We start from the raw sequence: 20,235 nt of genomic DNA, 5'->3' as shown, positions 1-20,235 counted from the left end.
TGTGGCATGTACATCTTTCTTCCTCAGAGTTACTCTTCACCAAAGCAAAGAGCCAATCCTGGTTTTCCTTCACCTCATTAAAGCAGGAAAGGCCTCAGCAAAGTCTGGGAGGTCTCACCTTTGTTACTGAAGGGGGCACCCATTCCGAAACAACTCTATCACAGAAAAACACTTAGCTCCCAATATGCTGTGACTGGTTATGCTGTTGGGTTGCCAACCTCCGGGTGATGACTGGAGATCTGCTACAACTGATCTCCAGGCAACAGAAATCAGTTCACTTGGAGAAAATGGCCACTTTGTAAGGTGGTCTGTATAGCATCAAAGTACCTCCCTGCCCCAAGTCCTGCCCTCTTCAGGCTCCACCCCCCAAATCTCCATATATTTCCTAACCTAGTGCTGGCATCCCTGCATGTGGCCCATGGCAGCCATTTTGGAATGGTACCCACTATGGGTTCTCAAGTTTCTAACAGTATCCATCGGCTAAACAAGGTTAAGGAGACGATACAGATATATATATACACAGAGAGAGAGAGTCTCTTGATTTCAGCTATTGAAACCTTTATTGTCACATCTGCACAGCAGAGTCTTTCAGCTCCAAAGCTTCTTAATTATAGCCAGTACATGCATCACAACACAACTAGTGCACAGGACTTTTTTGTGTCTTCTATTTATTATTTCTGTTATGCCATCTCTTCAATATATTACAGTCTTGTTCAGGTTTACAAAAAGAAAAGGAAGTAAAAGTGAGGTAGAAAAAGAATAAGGGCCTTGGGTTAAATCCTAGTTTTCTGCCTTAAACTGAAAAATCGGTTACGAATAGCACCAATGTCCAGTAAGGAAAGTGTGATGGTCCCAACCCATGGCTATGTATAATCAGTCATAGCTACAATGACCAAGGATTATAGTGACTATAGCACAAGAATTGGGGTGTCAGAACCACTAAATACACCCTTGAATGTAGCTTGACAACTGGTTTTTCATTCCACACAGTTGCCATGTAGAAAAAGGCTTCACTCCATAAAGCAATGCACTCTAAAAAGTACCTCACAAGTCTAAAAGAACAGGAGATGGCTGACATGATACTGTCTTCAAGAATGACAGTTACAGTAAAGATATAGTGTTTCCTTTCCCCCCTTCAGAGGCAATACGCCTTTAAAATGGTTTTATGTAACAGGGTAATGTTCCCTGTTCAAAAGTTACCATAAACCACTGAGACAGAAAGTGGGTAATAGTTTTAAAGAGACCCGAAGGTGGTATAACAGCAACATTTCCAGCAATGGTTCACACCCATTACTTTTGTCTTATTGTCATCTCTGATAAAATCTGCCAACAATTGAACAAGATAGGGAAGAAGTTTTCTTCAGGTTTCTGGAGCACAGGAAGGTTCAGACTGAAACATAGGCATCAAGGCACCAAGACTACAATCACATCCCAACACCACTGGTGAACTACCACCATAAACTGATACCATTTGTCATATGAAGCCAGAAACATTACTGGGCTAATCATTCAATGTTACAGCAATGGGAAGAGCTCTAACAATGTGTGTCAGTTATCCTGTTTCTCTTTCCAAGGAATGTGGCTTCTGTTAACATTTTCCACATAGGCTATGGGGCAAAGAAAAAGGGGGTTGTGAGCATTATCAATCTTTGGATAAATCCAACAGAAATCCTCTGTCCAACATCAAGGACAGATATGACTCAAACTCCTCTATGAACCTCATAAATGCTCCTAGTTCACAAGAAAAAGTGCATTCAGTCACAGGGCATACATAAGTTCAGCAGAACCCAGAGACATCTCAGAGCAGGGGGAAAAGGTGGTGCTTCAGTGCCAAAGAGCAAGCCCATCACAGTGCAGGGAAGACACTGCAGAAGATTTATTCTGCCCATCTAACCTATCAGAGGCTGGACGGCTAAACAGCCTTCAGGATATGATGCTTCACTGGTTCTGCATCTTCAGTTATGGTCTTCCAAGTCCACAGCAGGCAAGCCAGCTCTCCAGTAAGGAAAATGGCTATACTCTGGACACTCCATGGAAAAGCTCACATCCTTGCCGATGGGCGGAAAGATGAAATCTACAATGTCACTCAGCCTCTCATACCTAGAGGAAATAGGGAATGAAGCATTAAAGTCAGCAAGTCTCCTTTCTTGCACCTCCATCCCCTGCACTGGAACATTTATCTCCCTTATTAATGAAGAAAGAAATGCACTGAACATGCACACACTCCGTATGTAGAGAGAAGATATTTCAATGAATCGGGGCTAGCACAGGAGTGGGGCCAGATTCAGCTCTCTGCCATAAGGACACTAGTAAAACTTCATCCTTTCCACATATTCTCTCATGAGTTACAAGGGGATTCTTTCTCTTATCCCCCGATGGTTAAGCTTACTCAGGAGTCTTCCATGAGATACCTTACCAAACCTTTTGGATGTCCAAGTGTACGATGTCTATTAGCTTAATCTTATTCACATGCTTGTTAACCTGCTCAAAAAACGGCAAGAGGCCGGTGAGGCAGGATACCATTTGTGGGAGACAGGCTGATTTTCCCTCAGCTGTGTCTGGTTCTTCAATGTGTTTAATAATTCTCTCTTTAATAACAATTTCTACTAATTTACCCAGAACAGATGTTAGTCCAACTGGCCTGTAATTTCCTGGCTCTCCTTTGGACTCCTCTTTAAAAATTGGAGTGACATTTGCTATTTTTCCAGTAATCCAATAGAGTGGCTGATTTGCTATTTTTCCAGTAATCCAATAGAGTGGCTGATTTGAGGAGCATGTATATCAACAATTTCATATCTGCGTTCTTTTAAGAACCCTTGGTGCATGCCATCTGGAGCAGCAAGCTTATTAGTTTTCAGTTTGCCTAACAGTCCTAGAATTTAATCTCTCATCACCTCAACTTGATTCATTTCTTCAGACACGCTTCCTTAAAAAAGCAGCTCCAGTAAGATGTACCCCACATTTTCCACAGTGAAAACAGACATGAAGAATTAATTCAGTTCTCTGCCATCTCCACCATCTTCCTTGTGTAGTCCTTTTATTCTTCCATCATCCAAACCCCCAACTGCCTCCCTGGTTGGTTTCCTGCTCCTGTTTATATCTGGAAAGACTTTTCTTTGACTTAATGATTTTGGCCATCTCTTCTCAAAATCTCTTTTTGCTTGCCTTACTATCAACTAACATTTGTTTTGCCAGAACCTGTGTTCTTTTCTATTCTGACTGAAAAATGTAGCTCAGGGGTAGGGAACCTGCGGCTCTCCAGATGTTCAGGAACTACAATTCCCATCAGCCTCTGTCAGCATGGCCAATTGGCCATGCTGGTAGGGGCTGATGGGAATTGTAGTTCCTGAACATCTGGAGAGTCGCAGGTTCCCTACCCCTGATGTAGCTAGATGGAGCCAACCCATAAGGCGACTGCATGTCATCTGTGAACATTCCTGGGTGAGAAAGGGTGGGGCACTCTTTTTCTTGAAGCAGAATGAGAGTGACTTCACTTGTGTTTCAGCAAAAACCACATACTCCACTATAGAGAGTTTACACATTATGAAGATTATGCATCAGATATGTTTGCGAGCTTACGTTGATTTGTGGATCTTCACAAGTTCTTGTATCAGTTCCCCCCTGGGGTTCACAGTAAATATACGAGATTCTGGAAGGTTCACTTTCTTGTAGGCCTGGACATCCTGTTCAAGGCACAACAGAAAAAGACAAAGGCAGCAAACAATTCAAGGTTTGCCCAAAAGGAACGAAGAGGAGGGTCCCTCCCTCCCCCATATCAAATGGGCCATACTCACATTTGTTCTGTTCCCAAAGGCAGCGTGGAATGGCTGCCTGTTGGAGCCAAACAAGTTCTGGATATCTTTTAAGCAGGCAATTTTGAACACCTCCGGCCTCCCCTCAATCACATCCCTACAATGCAGTAGGCAGAGACATTACAGAAGTGTCAGAGCAGGGTGGGTTCTCTCCTTCACCCTCCCCCTGAGGACAACTGTAAATTTGGTATCCTTCCCCCTTGCCTGGCCAAGTAGCAATTTCAAAGGGAAAAAATAAAATTCTGTTGAAAAATCCCATTACCAACATTCCATTGATCATGGAAAGGAACTACACATTGCACCAAGGCGCTAGAAAAGATTCTTAAGTGTAAGGATGTGTCACTGGCAACCAAGATCAAGTTAACTCATGCCATTGTATTCCCTATGAAAAAAGCTGAAAGTAAGGAAGTAGACTCCTTTGAAATGTGTTGTTGGAAGAGAGTGTTATCCCATGGACTACCAAAAAAACAAATAAGTGAGTTCTAGATCAAAGCAAGCCTAATCTGTTCCTAGAAGCTCAAATGACTAAACTGAGGCTTGTTACACAATGAGAAGACAAGAGTCACTAGACAAGATGATAATGCTAGGAAAAGTTGAAGGTAGCAGGAAAACAGGAAGATCCAACATGAGATGGTCCACAGCTTAAAAGACCTGAAAAAGGCGGTTAATGATGGGACATTTTGGAGGATATTGATTGCTAGTCACCATGAGTTGGAAGCAACTTGTTGACACTTAACACATATAATGGTCTCTTCTGCACAGCACAAAAAAGACATCTGGGGGATGTCTTAAAAAGAGGTGATCGCCTCTATTCACTCCGCCCACCCAAAATATTGTATCGGGGGCATCATAAAAAGAGGTGGCTCCTGGTGTGCTTTCCAGACATCCCAGGAGCTCTGGCCAAGACTTTGATGGTCCCAAACAGGAGCCATGTCAGAAGGGGGCACATACAACCCTTGTGCTCCCTGTCCCCCCAAGCATTAAAAAAGTCCAAACAATGTAAAACTCGTTCTGGAGGGTTTTCCAGGCTGTGTGGCCGTGGTCTGGTGGATTTTGTTCCTAACTTTTCGCCTGCATCTCTGGCTGGCATCTTCAGAAGTGTATCAGAGAGAAAAGTCATTTTTTAAGTACTGGGAGCCAGGTGTATCACAGAGAAAAATCATTTTTTAAGTACTGGGAGCCAGGCTTAAAAAATGGACTGATAACCCCACCCGCAATACAATGCTCTCAACCACACCTTTGCATAGCAAGTTCCACCCAAACAGTTAATTTGGTTCCCCACCCTGGGACATGGACAATATACCCCACTAAACTTTCCCTTCTCACTTAGACACAGTGAGAAACAGACTTTTCTCTGTGATACACCTCTGAAGATGCCAGCCAGAGATGCAGGCGAAACATTAGGAACAAAATCCACCAGACCACGGCCACACAGCCCGGAAAACCCTCCAGAACCAGTTGAAACTGTCCATGAAAGCTTTCGACAATGTAAAACTCATTTCAAGTTGTTGAAAAGACTCCACTTTTCAAAAATGTGATCAAGAGGAGCAGTCATTCCACTTGAATTCCAATTAGCTATGTCTTTGCACTCCCTTTAGCTATTCTTTAACTTGCAGATGTCTGAACACAGAGAAGTGATAACAGTTGCTGGAGTTCACCTCATTCACACATAGGACATTAAATTAAGATACATGATATTAGGTCTAACACACAAGGCACCTCAAATGGGTATCTCTGAGCTGAATTAGCTTCCCTGAATTCTCTGCACTGATAAAACTTCTGGAAGAGGAATTGCCCGTATAAGTCAAATCTCAAGGTCCATCGTTATGAAGAAAGGTTACCTATGAAAAGCAGAGAAGAGGCTGCTAGGTGCCAGCAGGATGGGACCTTTTGGGAGTACACAGCCCTCATCTTTGACACAGTCCAGGTATCCTTTGGTGATGTGTGCCAACCCAATGGTTCTGGCTGAACAATAGAGAAACTTATATCCATTCCTGGAGTGAAGAGAGCAGAATCAAAATAAATGACATCCTCACTTATCCCAATGTTCTTTGTTTCCAGTTACAATGAAGGACATCCCATTGCACTCACATACATTTAATCCCAATTCTTACAGCTGTGCCAAATGCTCACACATTTTGAGCCTGGGGGCAAAAGCAACCCATTCAGAAAGTCAAGAAATGTTTTCTCCCAAGCTGCTGCTACAGACAGTGCTCTTCCTTTGCAACACCTACTCACGGTCATTGTCCCCCTCCCGCAGTCAACTGGGTATGCTTCAGTAGCATTTTTCCTTTACTATACAATTCTAGCCAATCAGCAACAGTGCAGGGAAAATGATAACAAACCAGATTGGCATATGCACCAATACCAGAGGGCAAAACTTCCTGCACTGGCCATCCTAACCCATCAGGATCATAAGAACAAAACAAAAATCTGTTCAGGGACCCAGACTTGCATAGAAAGCAAAAAAGCAAGAAGCACACATGGGGCAAGAAGAAGCACGGTGAAACAAGCAAACTTGCCCCGACATGCCTTCTCTCTCGGCACATGTGCTTCTGATCCCACCGCACGCCACAGCACTGGTGGGTAATCTGCCTAAATAAACATGTCTCATCTTAAGTACCTCCAAATACACAACAACGCTTTTCACCTTTCACCTAATATAATCATATTCCAATACTGAATAAATAGCATCTTTATTTTGCCACAGAAATTCTAAGCTTGCCCCACTGATCAAAACTCATACTTGGCTCTAACAAACATCCATTTTCAATAACGTTTTTGATTCCAGTACTGTGCAATCAGCAGCCTGCATGCCACCCCTCCCCTTCCCCTCCCTCCCCTCCCTTGCATGCCACCCCTCCCTCCCCTCCCTTCAGTCACTCCCCTTCCCTTGCATGGCACCCCTCCCTCCCCTCCCGTGCATGCCACTCCCTTGCATGCCACAGTCTCCCACTTGTACAGGTTATATTTTGGAGTGGCGTAGTGGTTAAGAGCAGGTTACCACAAGAAGGCTGTTGCCACACATGCCAAGTACTGAGGCTCTTTTCTCACAGACAAATGTTTATACCCTAAGAGAAGGGGGAGTGAATCACAAAGAATCTTGTATTTGACCATGTGATCCAAAATTCTGAAAGCCCCTAGCCAGTATTTTCATTCTAGTTCTCAATGGCAAGAGAAACCACTTAAAGAATTATCTGTAGAAAGGTAGTTATAAATAACTGGGGTATGGAGAAGCACATCAAAAGAAGGCAGACACACTTTAAGACATTGGATGAAAAATCAACCAAACACTGCCTAGAATAGTTAGGTATTAAACCTTTAATTTATAGTGCAATCCGAAGTAGAGTTACAGCCCCCTAAAGCCACTGAGTTTAGATGGGTGTAGCTCTGCTTAGGACTGCACTGTTAAACTATTTTCTTTGTTGCAGAAGCAAAAACTCAAAATGTTCCCAGGAGCAAATAGAAAGAGGAAGGGAAATTATTCATAAATACAACTGATCCTGTGAATGAGCCAGCAAGGAGACCCTGGTCCTACTCCGGAAGAGACCTTAGCAAATTACCCATAAAGCCTTCATACATATTCTAATACTTACAGATGGATCTTGTGGTACAACTTAGCAATCCCTTGGTGGGTCCAGTCTTTTCCTAAATGCGGTAAGATGTGACCTAGAGCATCAGATCTGATGAGAAGGGAATGATTAGAAACACGCATGTACACACTACCAAAATTTGAACTCCAACTTGAGCTACAATCTCCAGGGTTCACCGCATAGAGAATAGTTGCTGATCATGTGATCATACCAAAGGGTGAAAAGTGAAAGGCTACTATGGTGGCGACTTACCTAGTGATGGTCCCATCTATGTCAGATATCACCACCTTGTCATCCCAGTTCCACAGGTAGATGGTGGCTTCACAACGGCATGTGCCCTGGTACTGAGTGGTCACACTGAATGCTGCCTCATTGGGACCATCCCTCAGGTTCAGACTCTTCTACAGTAAAGATAAATTTAAAAAAATCTTCAGTAAATCTTAAATAAAGAGCTCCACTTCTTTAAACACATGCAGCCCAGCCCTGTGTATGCTGATGTGTGGGGTACTGCTAAGGGCAATTCATCTACACGTGCCCTCTTGCCAGGTTGATATGAAGTTCTGCAGTTGGGTGTCATCAGTACACTGACGGCATCCAGCTATATTTGTTGTTGGATGGTCATCCAAGCCCTGCTGCAGATGTTCTTGTCAGTTGTCTGGAGGCCGTGGTGAAGTAGTTGAAACAGCCAATTGGAGATGAATCCATCTAAGACAGATGTCCTGTGGCTGGGTCAGGGAGGGATGGGAGGCAGGAGGGTTGTCAATTGCCAACTCTTGATGGCATGCAGTTGACACCTGCATTGACCCTCAAGAGTCTCAGTGTGACACCTGCATTGACCCTCAAGAGTCTCAGTGTGACACCTGCATTGACCCTCAAGAGTCTCAGTGTGACACTTGATGCCTCCTTGTCGATGGAGGCTCATGTCACACTGAGCATTTCACCACCATCACCAAGCGAGACTGTTGGTGCCCTATTTGTCCCAAACTGACTTAGTTACAGTGATGCACCTCCAGTGGTCACCTCTAAGTTACAGTACTGCAACTCGCTCTATCCAGGGCTGCCCTTGTGCCTACTCCAAAAACTAGCTGGTGCAAAATGCAACAGCTTGGGTCCTTATGGGACCCCACAGTGGATGCATATTCAACATATGCTCTGCCAACTGCATTGGCTCCAGGTGGAGTACTGAATCAGGGTTAAGGTTTTCATGCTTACTTTCAAAGCCCTAAATGGTCTGAGGCCATCACACATGCAGCACTGCTTCTCCAAGTATGTCCCCTAAAGGGTGCTGAAATCAGTGAATAACAACGTATGGGTGATTTCTAGCCTGACTGATGACCAGCTGGAATGCTTTGTCCAGTGAGGCGCAGGCCCTGTGGGACTTGATGCATTTCTGTAGGGTCTGTAAGACAAAGCTGTTCGACCAGACTTATGGTTCAGACAGCTACTGCTGTTCCACCTTAGTGGCCTCCCTCTCTCCTTCTCTCTGTGTGTGTGCTGTTGATGGGGTTTAAGTGTTGCATTATAATAGATTAAGTGGTTCTATTGCTACTGAAGGCTTTTATGGGATTGGGAAATATTGTTTTATATGTTGTGTTTTATATGTTGGAAGTCGCCCTGCGCCCACAAAGGGAAGCATATTAATTAAATAAAATAATAAATAAATAATAACAGCGTTTACTTGCAATTAAGTCCCAGAGTTCGCTGGTGCTGACTTCCAAGAAACAGAACAGCAGCCTTAATCCAGCAATGACTAATTGCATCCACCCCTTCCCTCTTCCCTTTGTTCCCAATCACCACGCATGCAAACAGTCATTCCCATTTTCCATCCAAAATCTAGCTTCCCTGACAATTTACCACATCCGGAAGAGTTAATCGGCATGGAATTGATTCTGTTCACTGACTCAACATTCTACTCTAGATAGAATTGATCCTATTTCTTTGACTCAACATGTCCTGCAGACACAGAACTTGCTATGAAAGTGACACTGATTTCACTGCAAGAGCTGAGCCCATGTTTAAATTACACACGCGCGCGAAAAATCAGCATTTTTTAAAGTACTTACTTTAGCTGAGCCACACCATGCCCTGCTGGCTAAATATTATCAACCTCAGATCATTTTCTAGGTTGCTCTACAATTAGGTAAGACAAGGAAGTTGCTTCAAGCACCAGATTTTAATGGGCAGCAGCTTCTGCCTTGCCCTAGCTGTAGCACCCCTCCAGAGCACAAACATTCCTTGTCTTCTCATTCTCCAGGAATCTTTACAGAGTGTGAAGCAGGCTGTGCATGCACAGTAGGACTTCTTGATAGTTCAGGAAGCCCCACTGGGCACATGTGGTCTGCTGCATGGTCATTAAAAATGCCTGGGGAATGGGGAAGGAAGGTTCATTAGCTGCTCCAGCTCCTGAACAAGGACAACGAAAAGCAGGGACAGTGGCAAGAGCTGTTGGTGGGGCAGCCCCAGGAGGCACTCCTTGTTAAACCACAGCTGAACATCTATAGTCCTAATTTGTATATCCTCCTTTCTTCTCTTGTCTTCTCAGTGTAATATTAGTCCCAACAACATGCAGTTATAGCAGCTGTTCCATAGCATGCTTGAATTGACACTTCTTTCCACTTGGTTTCAAGAGAAGTGCATCCATTTATGCTCAAACATCTAAAACTACAGTAGGGCACCAATTAGACAGGTGTTGACAGAAAAGGTTTAGTCTCACTCCCCTCTTTCTCTTCAGAAACCTTTCACCCAAATGTTAAGTCAGTCATGACCCTCCTTAGCTGGTGCAGATGAAAGTCTGGGATGGTTTTCCATTTGCAACTCACAGCCAGGCTGCACAGAACCACTCAAAAGCCATACCAGTTGTTGAGAAGACCATTTGCACAGTTTCTGGCAGCAATTTCACATCTGTTAAATATACCTCTAGGTAATGGTAAATGCCTGAAAATCTACATACAATTTGATCTGAAGAGAGTCTTAGGGATTTCTTGTAGGTTGGAAGAAATTTCTGTGTAATAGAATCCGACATGGGTCTGGCCCCTCGGCCTGAAGATGTAGTCTCCTCATCACTGGACGAAGTATCTTCCCTCTCCCTGTATCTGCACAGAAACAGGATGAAACAAAAATTTAAAAACAGAGGACTTAAGTTATCGGTCAAATCACAAAGTAGAGCTTTAGCTCAAAATAACGCCAGAGGATAACATGGGAATCTGAACTTGTGATCACCATGAAGTGTAAACTTGCCTAGATGTTCAGTAGGTGCGAAGCCCTGTGCCATTTTCCTTCTAGAACTCTCACAGTCAGTACAAGAGTAACACTAACAGAATAACACCCTTTAAGAATAGAGGATCAGAAAAAGGGAACTCAGAAAAAGTCTTGGGGCCAGTTCCCATAGTGACAATGAACAAATTTTAAAAATGCCTATGAAAGTCTGAGGATATTCAGGGATTTGAAAACAGATTTGACACAACAATTATAGAACAGATTTGAGACAACAATTATGGAACAACCTCCCAGGGCGGTGCACCTGGCCCCTAATTGTCAATCTTCAGCAGACAGTCTTATTAAGGACTGCATTTTGATTGATTCGGCTTTGATTATTAGCCGTCCAATCCGGGGGTTTTAAATAGATTTTTATGGGTGTTATAATTGTTGTTTTTATCATCTTTTATTTATGTTGTAAAGCACCTTGAGTTCTGCAAGGAAGAAAGGCAGCTAATAAATGTTTAAATTAAACCAGTAAAATAAATCATTAAACACATCCCATCATAGACACTTGAGTCATGGCAACCTACTACTTGCCATCAATTGAAAGACTCATGGCTATTATTCAGAAAAGGTAGTAAGTGCACAACGCTACTTGGCTAGCAGCTAAGGCAGCATGAGAGTTAAGAGATGAAACAAGCATTCTCCCTCACCTCCAATTAGTGAGGGGAAATAGCAGACGACATACATGCTTATTAGAATTTCTGATTAATGAAATCCTCCAAGTGAGCCCTGCTTCTCTGGGCAGTTGGAAGCAAGCAGGTTTGCTATGACCAGTGGTGGGATCCAAAAATTTTAATAACAGGTTCAATGGTGGTGGGATTCAAACAGTGGCGCCGCCGCACACACGCACCTCCAGTCCCTATTGGGCAGGGAGGCTGCTTTAGTAACCCCTTCTTGGCACTCAGAAAAAATTAGTAACCACTTCTAGAGAAGTGGTGAGAACTGGTTGGATCCCACCTCTGGCTACGACCCCCATTATCTCACATTTTTCTACAGCAGCTCATAACCTTAGTAGGATAATCCTATATCTAGATACAGTGGGATTATCAGTTCTCACCAGCATGGCCAATTGGTCATGATAAGAGGGATTATACTCTTCATCAGCCCCTACCAGCATGGCCAATTGGTCATGCTGGCAGGGGCTGATGGGAATTGTAGTCCATAACATCTGGTGTGCCAAAGGTTCGCCATTACGGGCCTAGTATGATTTTTTTTTAAAGGTTAAAATAGTTGTATTTCACTTATCCCATATCTTTGAGGTACAACTGAGGAATGAAGAACAAATGCATATAAACTAGCCAACAAGGAGAAAAGGTAGAACTGGGGGTAAGTTTTGGGAGATGCTGACTGATTTGATTTTCTAGAAGGTGGAGCTATTTCCATTCCATTCATTAATGCTCACAGACCAATTGGTCATAATCAGATTCTAGATGGAACATCCATAGACACACAGCAAGCTTTCTTTCAGACTGGGGGAAGCTGAGTCTCTTGAGTCACCATGGGTGTGGTGTACAATCCATATCTGTGGACCCTTTTCAAGGAATAAGAAGTCCTCCCATGGATTAAAAACTGGTTGAGAAACAGGAAGCAAAGGGTGGGTGTAAATGGGAAGTTCTCACAATGGAGAGATGTAAGGAATGGCGTCCCCCAAGGATCAGTTTTGGGGGTGCTCTTAAACCTATTCATAAATGACCTGGAAGTAGGGGTGGGTAGCGTGTTGGCCAAGTTTGCGGATGATACCAAATTATGTAGGGTGGTGAGAACCGCAAAAGATTGCGAAGGGCTTCAAGTGGACCTTTATAAATTAGGTGAGTGGGCTAAGAAATGGCAAATGCAGTTCAATGTAGCAAAATGTAAAGTGATGCACATAGGGGCAAAACCCCCCAAACTTCACATACACGCTACAGGGGTCAGTGCTATCAGTCACAGACCAGGAAAGGGATTTAGGCGTCTTAGTTGATAGTTCCATGGGACTGTCAACTCAATGCATGGCAGCTGTGAAAAAGGCAAACTCTATGCTGCGGATAATTAGGGAAGGAATTGATAATAAAGCTGCAAAGATTGTCATGCCCTTATATAAAGCAGTGGTGCGACCGCACTTGGAGTACTGTGTTCAGTTCAGGTCGCCACATCTCAAAAAGGATATTGAAGAGATAGAAAAAGTGCAGAGAAGGGCAACGAGGATGATTGAGGGACTGGAGCACCTTTCCTATGAGGAGGCTGCAGCGTTTGGGACTCTTTGGTTTGGAGAGGAGACGTCTGAGGGGGTATATGACTGAAGTCTATAAAATTATGCATGGGATAGAAAATGTTGACAGAGAAATTTTTCTCTCTTTCTCTCAATATTAGAACCAGGGGGCATTCATTGAAAATGCTGGGGGGAAGAATTAGGACTAATAAAAGGAAACATTTCTTCACGCAATACGTGATTGGTGTTTGGAATATGTTGCCACCGGAGGTGGTGAAGGCCGCTAACCTGGATAGCTTTAAAGGGGGCTTGGACAGATTTATAGAGGAGAAGTCAATCTGTACCTAACAATCTTGATCCTCCTTGATCTGAGACTGCAAATGCCTTAGCGGATCAGGTGCTCAGAAGCAGCAGCAGAAGTGTATTGCTTTCACATCCTGCATGTGAGCTCACAAAGGCATCTGGTGGGCCACTGCGAATAGCAGAGTGTTGGACTAGATGGACTCTCGTCTGATCCAGCTGGCTTGTTCTTATGTTCTTATGTTTACTTAATCAGGTATATGCCAAGGAACTGCCTCACTATGCTTTTGAAAAAGCAATCCTCCACTTTTTTAAGGACAGAAGCATAACATCTCAGACAAGCAGGGATCACCTCACTGCTTTTGGTGGCGGGTAGGGAAGAAATCTCCTCAAACATAGACTTTACCCTTTCTCCAACTGTACGGAATATTAAAGGTTTCCTTGAGTTTACCATTCTCACACCAAGCAACCCTCTTAGTAGCTACGAGTCCCACAGAAAAACTGCATGAACTTGTCCACTTGACAATTCAGGAAAAAGATAATCAGTTCTGCAAGATTTCATAATTGATGGCTTCCTCATTATGGTATCACCCTTACACATGAACACATGAAAATACATCACCTCTGCTGAAAGGAGCCGGTTGAACTCATTTGCCGAGCGTTGGATTCTGGCTATGGATACAAAGGATTGGCAACAGTTAAGTTACCTTTGACATCTTCTTGCTTGTAGCAATTAGTGGATCAAACACTAAACTGAAGTCTCACCAATTCTACAAAGAATTGGGTGTGAAGGCCATTCCTAACACAGCTACAGATATCAAAGAAAAGCTTTTTTACACATAGCCCCCCCATACTACATACACAGAGTATTTGAGAGGCTGTTGTCAAGGAAATTAAGCGGAAATTTATGTGAGCGACAAGGTCAGCTGACCTTCAGTAGTCATATGGTTAAGCCTCAGGTGTGAGGAATAAGGGAAGAGAGGTGAAAATAATTGATATGAACAAAATTTCAGAAAGTTTGCTACTAAGTTTTGTAGAAGGAGATTCTGCTGTAGTAGCTGTGCCCAAGCCTTCTGTTTCTGAGAATGAATGACAAAGGACTGGAGCAAAGGTACAAATATAAAACCTAGGATATGGAAGAAAGCAAGGAGAAATAAAGAAACTTGTAATATCCAAAATCTAATATTTATAACGGCGAGGGTTTGTAAGCTCCATTTTGAAATAATTCACAGATTCTGTCCTCCATATCCAATTTCAACACAGTTTTCAAAAACGAATTAATATAATTCAATATTTGTTAGATCCAAAATTTGTAAAGATCAAAAATTCTGATCTTCTGTAGTGTACTTTCCCCTTTTGATCAACAGATGGCAGCAACAATTAACTTTAAGACTTTAAAGCCTGTAGTTAATGTACTCTTTACCTTTTAGTCAGTTCTTTTGGAGGACAATCAGACAAAAGTAACAAAAAAAGAAGAAGAGATAAGCTTGCTAAATGAAAGTCAAAACACTGCTTGTTCCCACAATCAGTTGCCTTCATTAGTTAAAAAAAACCCTCAGTTAATAAGGAGAGCCATCCAAAAGCATTAATAGTGTGTATACAATTATGCAATTATTATCCAAAACTATTCAAGTGCAAAGTTCTCCATTTATGCTCCAACCCAGATGCTCTGCCAGGCAAATTTAAAAGGTAAGTTCGGCAGCTATGTGCTATAATCAAAGTTTCCACTTGTGATGTCATTTAAATTCTTTGGATGTTTCACACAGCAAGTTCCAGCATTTATCAAAAGTCAAAAAGCTGGCCCAGCAGACATGAAACAGCTTTTTTTAACTTACATTGTTTATCTGCCTTTGTTGCATCTCGATGGAATCAGCAAGCAAAGAGCCAGAAGTAAAAAAAAAAAACCCTCAGCTCTTTTAACGTGCACCTGTCACCTGGGACCTTTAATATACATTGGGAGTTTTCCTTCTCCTCTGCCTATCCATTCAGGCCCACAAAACGAAGGAGACATGAGAGCTTGTAATGAAGTGGCTCCCTGTCTGTCACCATGTTGGTCCTCCTCTTCATCATTTTTGTTCTTTAACAAGACCTGTTTCAGTTATAACGACTGCCTACTCACCAAGAACAATCCTGGTTTACATGGGTTATTGATCCCAGTTATGCCCTCTTGCTCTCTGTCTCTAACTATTTCCCCCAATACAAGTGGAGACTGATAGCTCAGGGTAACAGCGTCTATTGTTCTTGCACCAAGGTCAGTGTACAGTGTGTGTGTGTGTGGGGGGGGGGGGGGGGGGCACAACTAAACTTTGATTTGAACCAACTTTATCTGCACACTGATTGTGTGCTTATAAATCTAATCCCACAAAAGAGAATTAAATCAAAAATATATACAGCTCATGTTCCCTAAATTTCTCCTGAGGAAACATCTACAATGAAGACAGGTTAAGTTTGCCTAGAACTGACTGGTTTTGCTTCCTCTTCATTAGTTTTCATTCTTAGGATCCTATCTGAAGTTACCTCAGCAACATGGAAGAAGGTGTGGTAGACTCCTACCTGTGCTACTGCAGTTATCTCAGAGGTTGAAGACATACAGAAGAGTATAACTATTTCTGACATGGTGAATACAGATCCTAGCAACAGGGGAAAATACTGGCATTGTATTACCCTGTACTGTTAATATTTTTGGACTGGCAAAGACACCACAACATATTTCCCAAGGAAGAATGTAAAGTCATATTTCCCCGCATAATACTTGTAACACTTACAAATCAGTTTACTTGGCCAATTTAATCCCACCCAGCTGCAATTATTTGTCGTGGGTTTGTTTGCACAGAACCACTGAGAGAAATTGTCATACAATTTCTTTTCTTAACTTGGTTTGAGGAACATCACAACAAATCTACCTCCTCATTGGAAAGTTCTCTCCTACGCCAAGAAAACCACCACCTGCCACCCTTTTTAGGCATCTTCTCCTTCATGAGTCTGTCAACAGTACTCTGCAAACACAAGAAAATCAGACAAAGATGAGCTTTTTTAGCAGCAACTCATGTGCAGACACAAAAGGGTTAATTTACATAGATGTGACAACAATTAATTATGCAGAAATAACTTATGCAGCAATATTCAGCTGTCCGTTATATGATTATTCAAATGAAGACAATACCAAAGGCTTCACCAAGAACTCATCAGCCCCACATCATTCACTCCTCAAGCAGGAGATACCATGCATGAAGATAGCCCTTATCAAAATTATTGCAGCTCTGTGTAGGAACTCAGTAGAGAAGTATGCCTAGGAAGGCAGAAGTTTAAGGGTGTATCATGAGCCCAAATAATTGTGTACAAGCAACAGTAAAAAAGAACATGGGATATGGATTCTACTCAATTGTTCTTACAAGGGCAGGTCCTGTCTGACTGTGGGGGTTTTGGAACCTCCCCAACAAATGGCATTGTGTTACACCTGGTGAGAGAAAAAAGCTCTGCAATGACTGGGAGCATCTAAGTGGTAAAAGTAAGAGGTCATTGCTGAATGCTTCTATTCCCTGCCTCTTATTGTGCTTCCTCTTGACTGTATGTAAGGTTGTATATTTTAAAGGTCTCTTTGTTGTTGGAAGGCCTGCAGTAAACTTTATAGAATATAACTTTAGCTATGTGGGACTGGATTTTTTCCTCCAGCACTGCCTGTGTGAGATTGGATTATTTTCCCAACTCTGCCAATAGGTTATGGGCCCAGATCACAAGATAAATTGCAAGAAAGCTATAACCGTCAGTAAGAAATGAAGGCATACCCAATTATCCAGAGAAGGATGGCAAACAGATCAAATCTTAAGTTTGTAGGGGCCAAACTGAATAATGACAATTAACAATTATGGAAAACACTACTGGCAAAGATGACCTCTGGGATGTGTTAACAGCCTAGCAGAAAGTGACAGGAAAAACAGGCAAGTAAAGGCAGTCATTGCCTGCAAGTGGAAAATCCATATGAGGAAAGAAGATTCAGCCAAAGGTATGTGAGATGGACTCCAGAAACTGCATGAACATTCAGAACTAAACAGCAAGTTAAACCTTCTGTGTAAATTATACAAGAAAAGATTAAGCAAAAAGCAGGGTATGCATGAATGTATAAATGCCATGCTAGAAATTGTGGAACAAGAGCTGAGTATAGAGAAGCAGGGAAAGACAATCGTGTAGTGGTACTACTACTCCATAGTTTTCCAGAGTCTTATGGTCCTCTCAACAGTGTCCGTGAAACTACACCAGAGGCAGATCAAAAGCTGGAATGTCTTATGGTCAAATTAATGGATGACTAAAGTCACGAAAAGAACTTCAAGCAGGCAAAACCACTGAAATTCAGAGATAGCCCTCAAGGTAGATGAAATGCACAGGAGAAAAACCAAGGGGTGTAATAGCTGGGAAAAGACTGGACATCTGAAAAAGAATTGTTCAATCTGGAAAGCCAAGAAGAGCCAAGAAAGCCAAATCACAGAAACACGTGAAGCAAATCTAAAGCAGTTGCAGGCAAATCTGCAGATGATATACAAGGTGGAGGCCTAAAAGCAATATGAATGGTAAAAAATTTAAGGGCACTAAGCCTCATGTTGAGATACCAGGAGCCTCTTTACATATCTTGGTCTCAGCATAAAGATCTTCCTTTTGGATAGAGAAAGCATCTGAGCAGAGGGAACCAGTGATGAATTTTTACAGTGCTATAGTCCATTTTGATAGCAATGTTAACTTTTGTGTACAATGTCCTATATGTCCTAATAAGAGGGAAGCTTTTTATCAGTGTTGAACATCTCTAGTAATGGCCTCAGTGCAGTTTCAAGGAAACCAGTGTGAGCTGTTATAACAGATGTTATAACCACAGGAATTTCAAGTATAAGCTTCCCTTATATAAACCTCCCCAACAGAATGAGCAAAATATAATCACAAGCTCATTATGGCAAATTCATCCACCTGTGGCAAAGACACCCAGAAACTTTGAGAGAGCCTGAAAATCAGGGTTTAACAAAGGATATGAAGATGATATTGCTTTAAACTCCTATGAGGTACGTGTGTTGTATGACTGAAAAGCAGCCTGCAACCTGCTCCCCAAAAGTAGTCAAAGTCAGTCTACATATCCCTTTCAGATTATGCTCAACAATTTTTATAGAACCATGAGCTTCTCCCTCCAAGGACAAAGAACTACTTGGCAACATTTACTGATGACTGTTCCAGGTACATTATCTTATGTCTCATAAAACAGAAAAATGAAATGCTTTGAAAACCTTTACAGTTTGTGGCAGCAGATAGCAACAAGTTTAGAAGGAAACCATAAATACCCCATACAGATTGTAGGGAAGAGTATACTAAAGAGGTGGAAGAATACCTGAAGAACAGATAATTGAGCAACAGTGCCATACACACCTGGGCAGAATGGAGTATCAGAAAGAAAGAACCATGCCCTTGTTGAGATGGCCAGATGTATGCCAAGCCAGCACCCAACATGCAATATTGGATGAGACAATGAAAAGAGCAACTTACCTATAAAATAGGTTGACATTGACACATAAAATGTAGCATAGATCTAATCCAAGTGTAAAGCACATCAGAATACTTGGATACAAAGCATGTGCAAACATTCCCAGTGAAAAGTTGAATAAAAAAACCCAGAAAAGGTATATCAGTGGGTTACAGTCATCAGAATTAAGAGTACAGAATCCAATTCTCAAGAATAGATAAGAGCACAATAAGTATACTTTGCCACCCTAAGTCGCTGAAGAAGACGCTGATGAGCAAGATAAAAACCACAAAGAAAAATGAAGCAGAAGCTGAAGCCAGCACTGACATGTCCGAAACTCATGAGTGAACTGAAGATAATGAAACGAGAAGCATCAGGCAGTCAAGCTGGGCAGCCAAAGGAATACCACCTCATAGACTTTCCTACCTAGCCAGAGCTGAGAAAAATACCTGAACCTTCTTCTTGAGAAGATATCTCAAAGCTCCCCGAAAGCGAAGCCTGAAAGTGGAGAGAGGCAGCAGAAGGAGAGATACGATCACCTCGCAAAAATAGGAGTTGGACACTCTCCAAATTGTCATCTGGGCAGAAAAGTATAAGATGCAAATGAACTTGGTAGAATAATGCACATGCCACTGAGAAGAGATACTTGTTTGGTTCTAAGACCCAGAAGTCTGATCACAGATGAAACTGACACCTCTAAAGGAAACCAGTTGTTTTCAATGTTTTGTAGCCCTGTCCTAAATTGCCTGGCAAATCATGGTCCGGAAACTAGAAAACAATAAGTGAAGTATGTTTCAAGGCCACGTAGAAAAGAGATGGCTTAATACGCAGTCTGAACCAAAGACCTTTCAGGGTGTGGGTGCTGGCTGGTTTATTTGCACACGAGTTGCAATATTTCATGAAAACTCATATCTAAGCGTTCTTAGTGCTTTGGGATCTAGACATTTTAATGTTGTTGCAATTCTTACTTAAGCAACTATGACTTTTGCAACTTACCCTGGGAAGATTCTTCTGGAAAGCTTGCAGGGAGAGGATCATGGGTGCTGCCACTGACCAGTTATAATATCTACAAGGGGAGACAACTTTGCTCTGTATATAGTTTTTAACATTCTAACTGCCCAACAGCAAAGGAGTGATCCACAGGAGATGTGCACCCCTGCCCAGCCCCACCAGGCCCCACTGCTGACTACGGTAAGTGGGGTGTGGGGAGGGGAGTCCATGGGGGGCAGAAAACTTGGAGTTTGCCCCAGGCTCCATTTTCCCTAGCTATGCCCCTGCCTTCCACACAGATTGCAATTGCAGGTTTCTGGGCTTGGGAATTCTGGAAATGAAATCTGATTTTCTACAATAGTTGAATGCAAACACCTTGGCAAATTGACTCCTCGCTGAAAACTGGGATGCCTACAGTCTGGTAGAGGTTTGTTGTAATATCTGAATGTGGAAGCAACCAGAAACACAGCTAAAGGTACGAGTTTCGCTTACACATACTAACAATCCTGAAGATAGGGAAAGGAGGCACTTCAAAGGCCAAACAGAAACAGACACCTATGCCTACAGAAAAAATCTGCAAATGTATATAAACAC

General features: G+C 42.4%; 1 protein-coding gene across 3 annotated transcripts in view; it reads right to left on the bottom strand.

Moving 5' to 3' along the window:
• Nucleotides 1–541: 541 nt before the first annotated feature.
• The window catches only part of LPIN3 (lipin 3), a 57,491-nt gene continuing 37,797 nt past the window's right edge, over nucleotides 542–20,235 (bottom strand). For all 3 annotated transcript variants that reach the window (XM_048498624.1, XM_048498622.1, XM_048498623.1), the window contains exons 11-20: nucleotides 19,648–19,717; nucleotides 16,058–16,150; nucleotides 13,777–13,826; nucleotides 10,356–10,497; nucleotides 7,658–7,806; nucleotides 7,409–7,495; nucleotides 5,654–5,806; nucleotides 3,795–3,909; nucleotides 3,580–3,683; nucleotides 542–2,100 (exon numbers count right to left, since the gene is read on the bottom strand). In XM_048498624.1, the coding sequence (XP_048354581.1) occupies nucleotides 1,956–2,100; nucleotides 3,580–3,683; nucleotides 3,795–3,909; nucleotides 5,654–5,806; nucleotides 7,409–7,495; nucleotides 7,658–7,806; nucleotides 10,356–10,497; nucleotides 13,777–13,826; nucleotides 16,058–16,150; nucleotides 19,648–19,717 (1,108 nt within the window). In that variant the 3' untranslated portion in view covers nucleotides 542–1,955. The remainder of the gene's footprint in view (nucleotides 2,101–3,579; nucleotides 3,684–3,794; nucleotides 3,910–5,653; nucleotides 5,807–7,408; nucleotides 7,496–7,657; nucleotides 7,807–10,355; nucleotides 10,498–13,776; nucleotides 13,827–16,057; nucleotides 16,151–19,647; nucleotides 19,718–20,235) is intronic.

The sequence above is a fragment of the Sphaerodactylus townsendi genome, linkage group LG05 (genome assembly GCF_021028975.2).
Source record: "Sphaerodactylus townsendi isolate TG3544 linkage group LG05, MPM_Stown_v2.3, whole genome shotgun sequence".
Lineage (NCBI taxonomy): Eukaryota > Metazoa > Chordata > Lepidosauria > Squamata > Sphaerodactylidae > Sphaerodactylus > Sphaerodactylus townsendi.
Note: the sequence above shows the minus strand (reverse complement) of the source record. Positions and strands in the feature narration are given on the sequence as shown.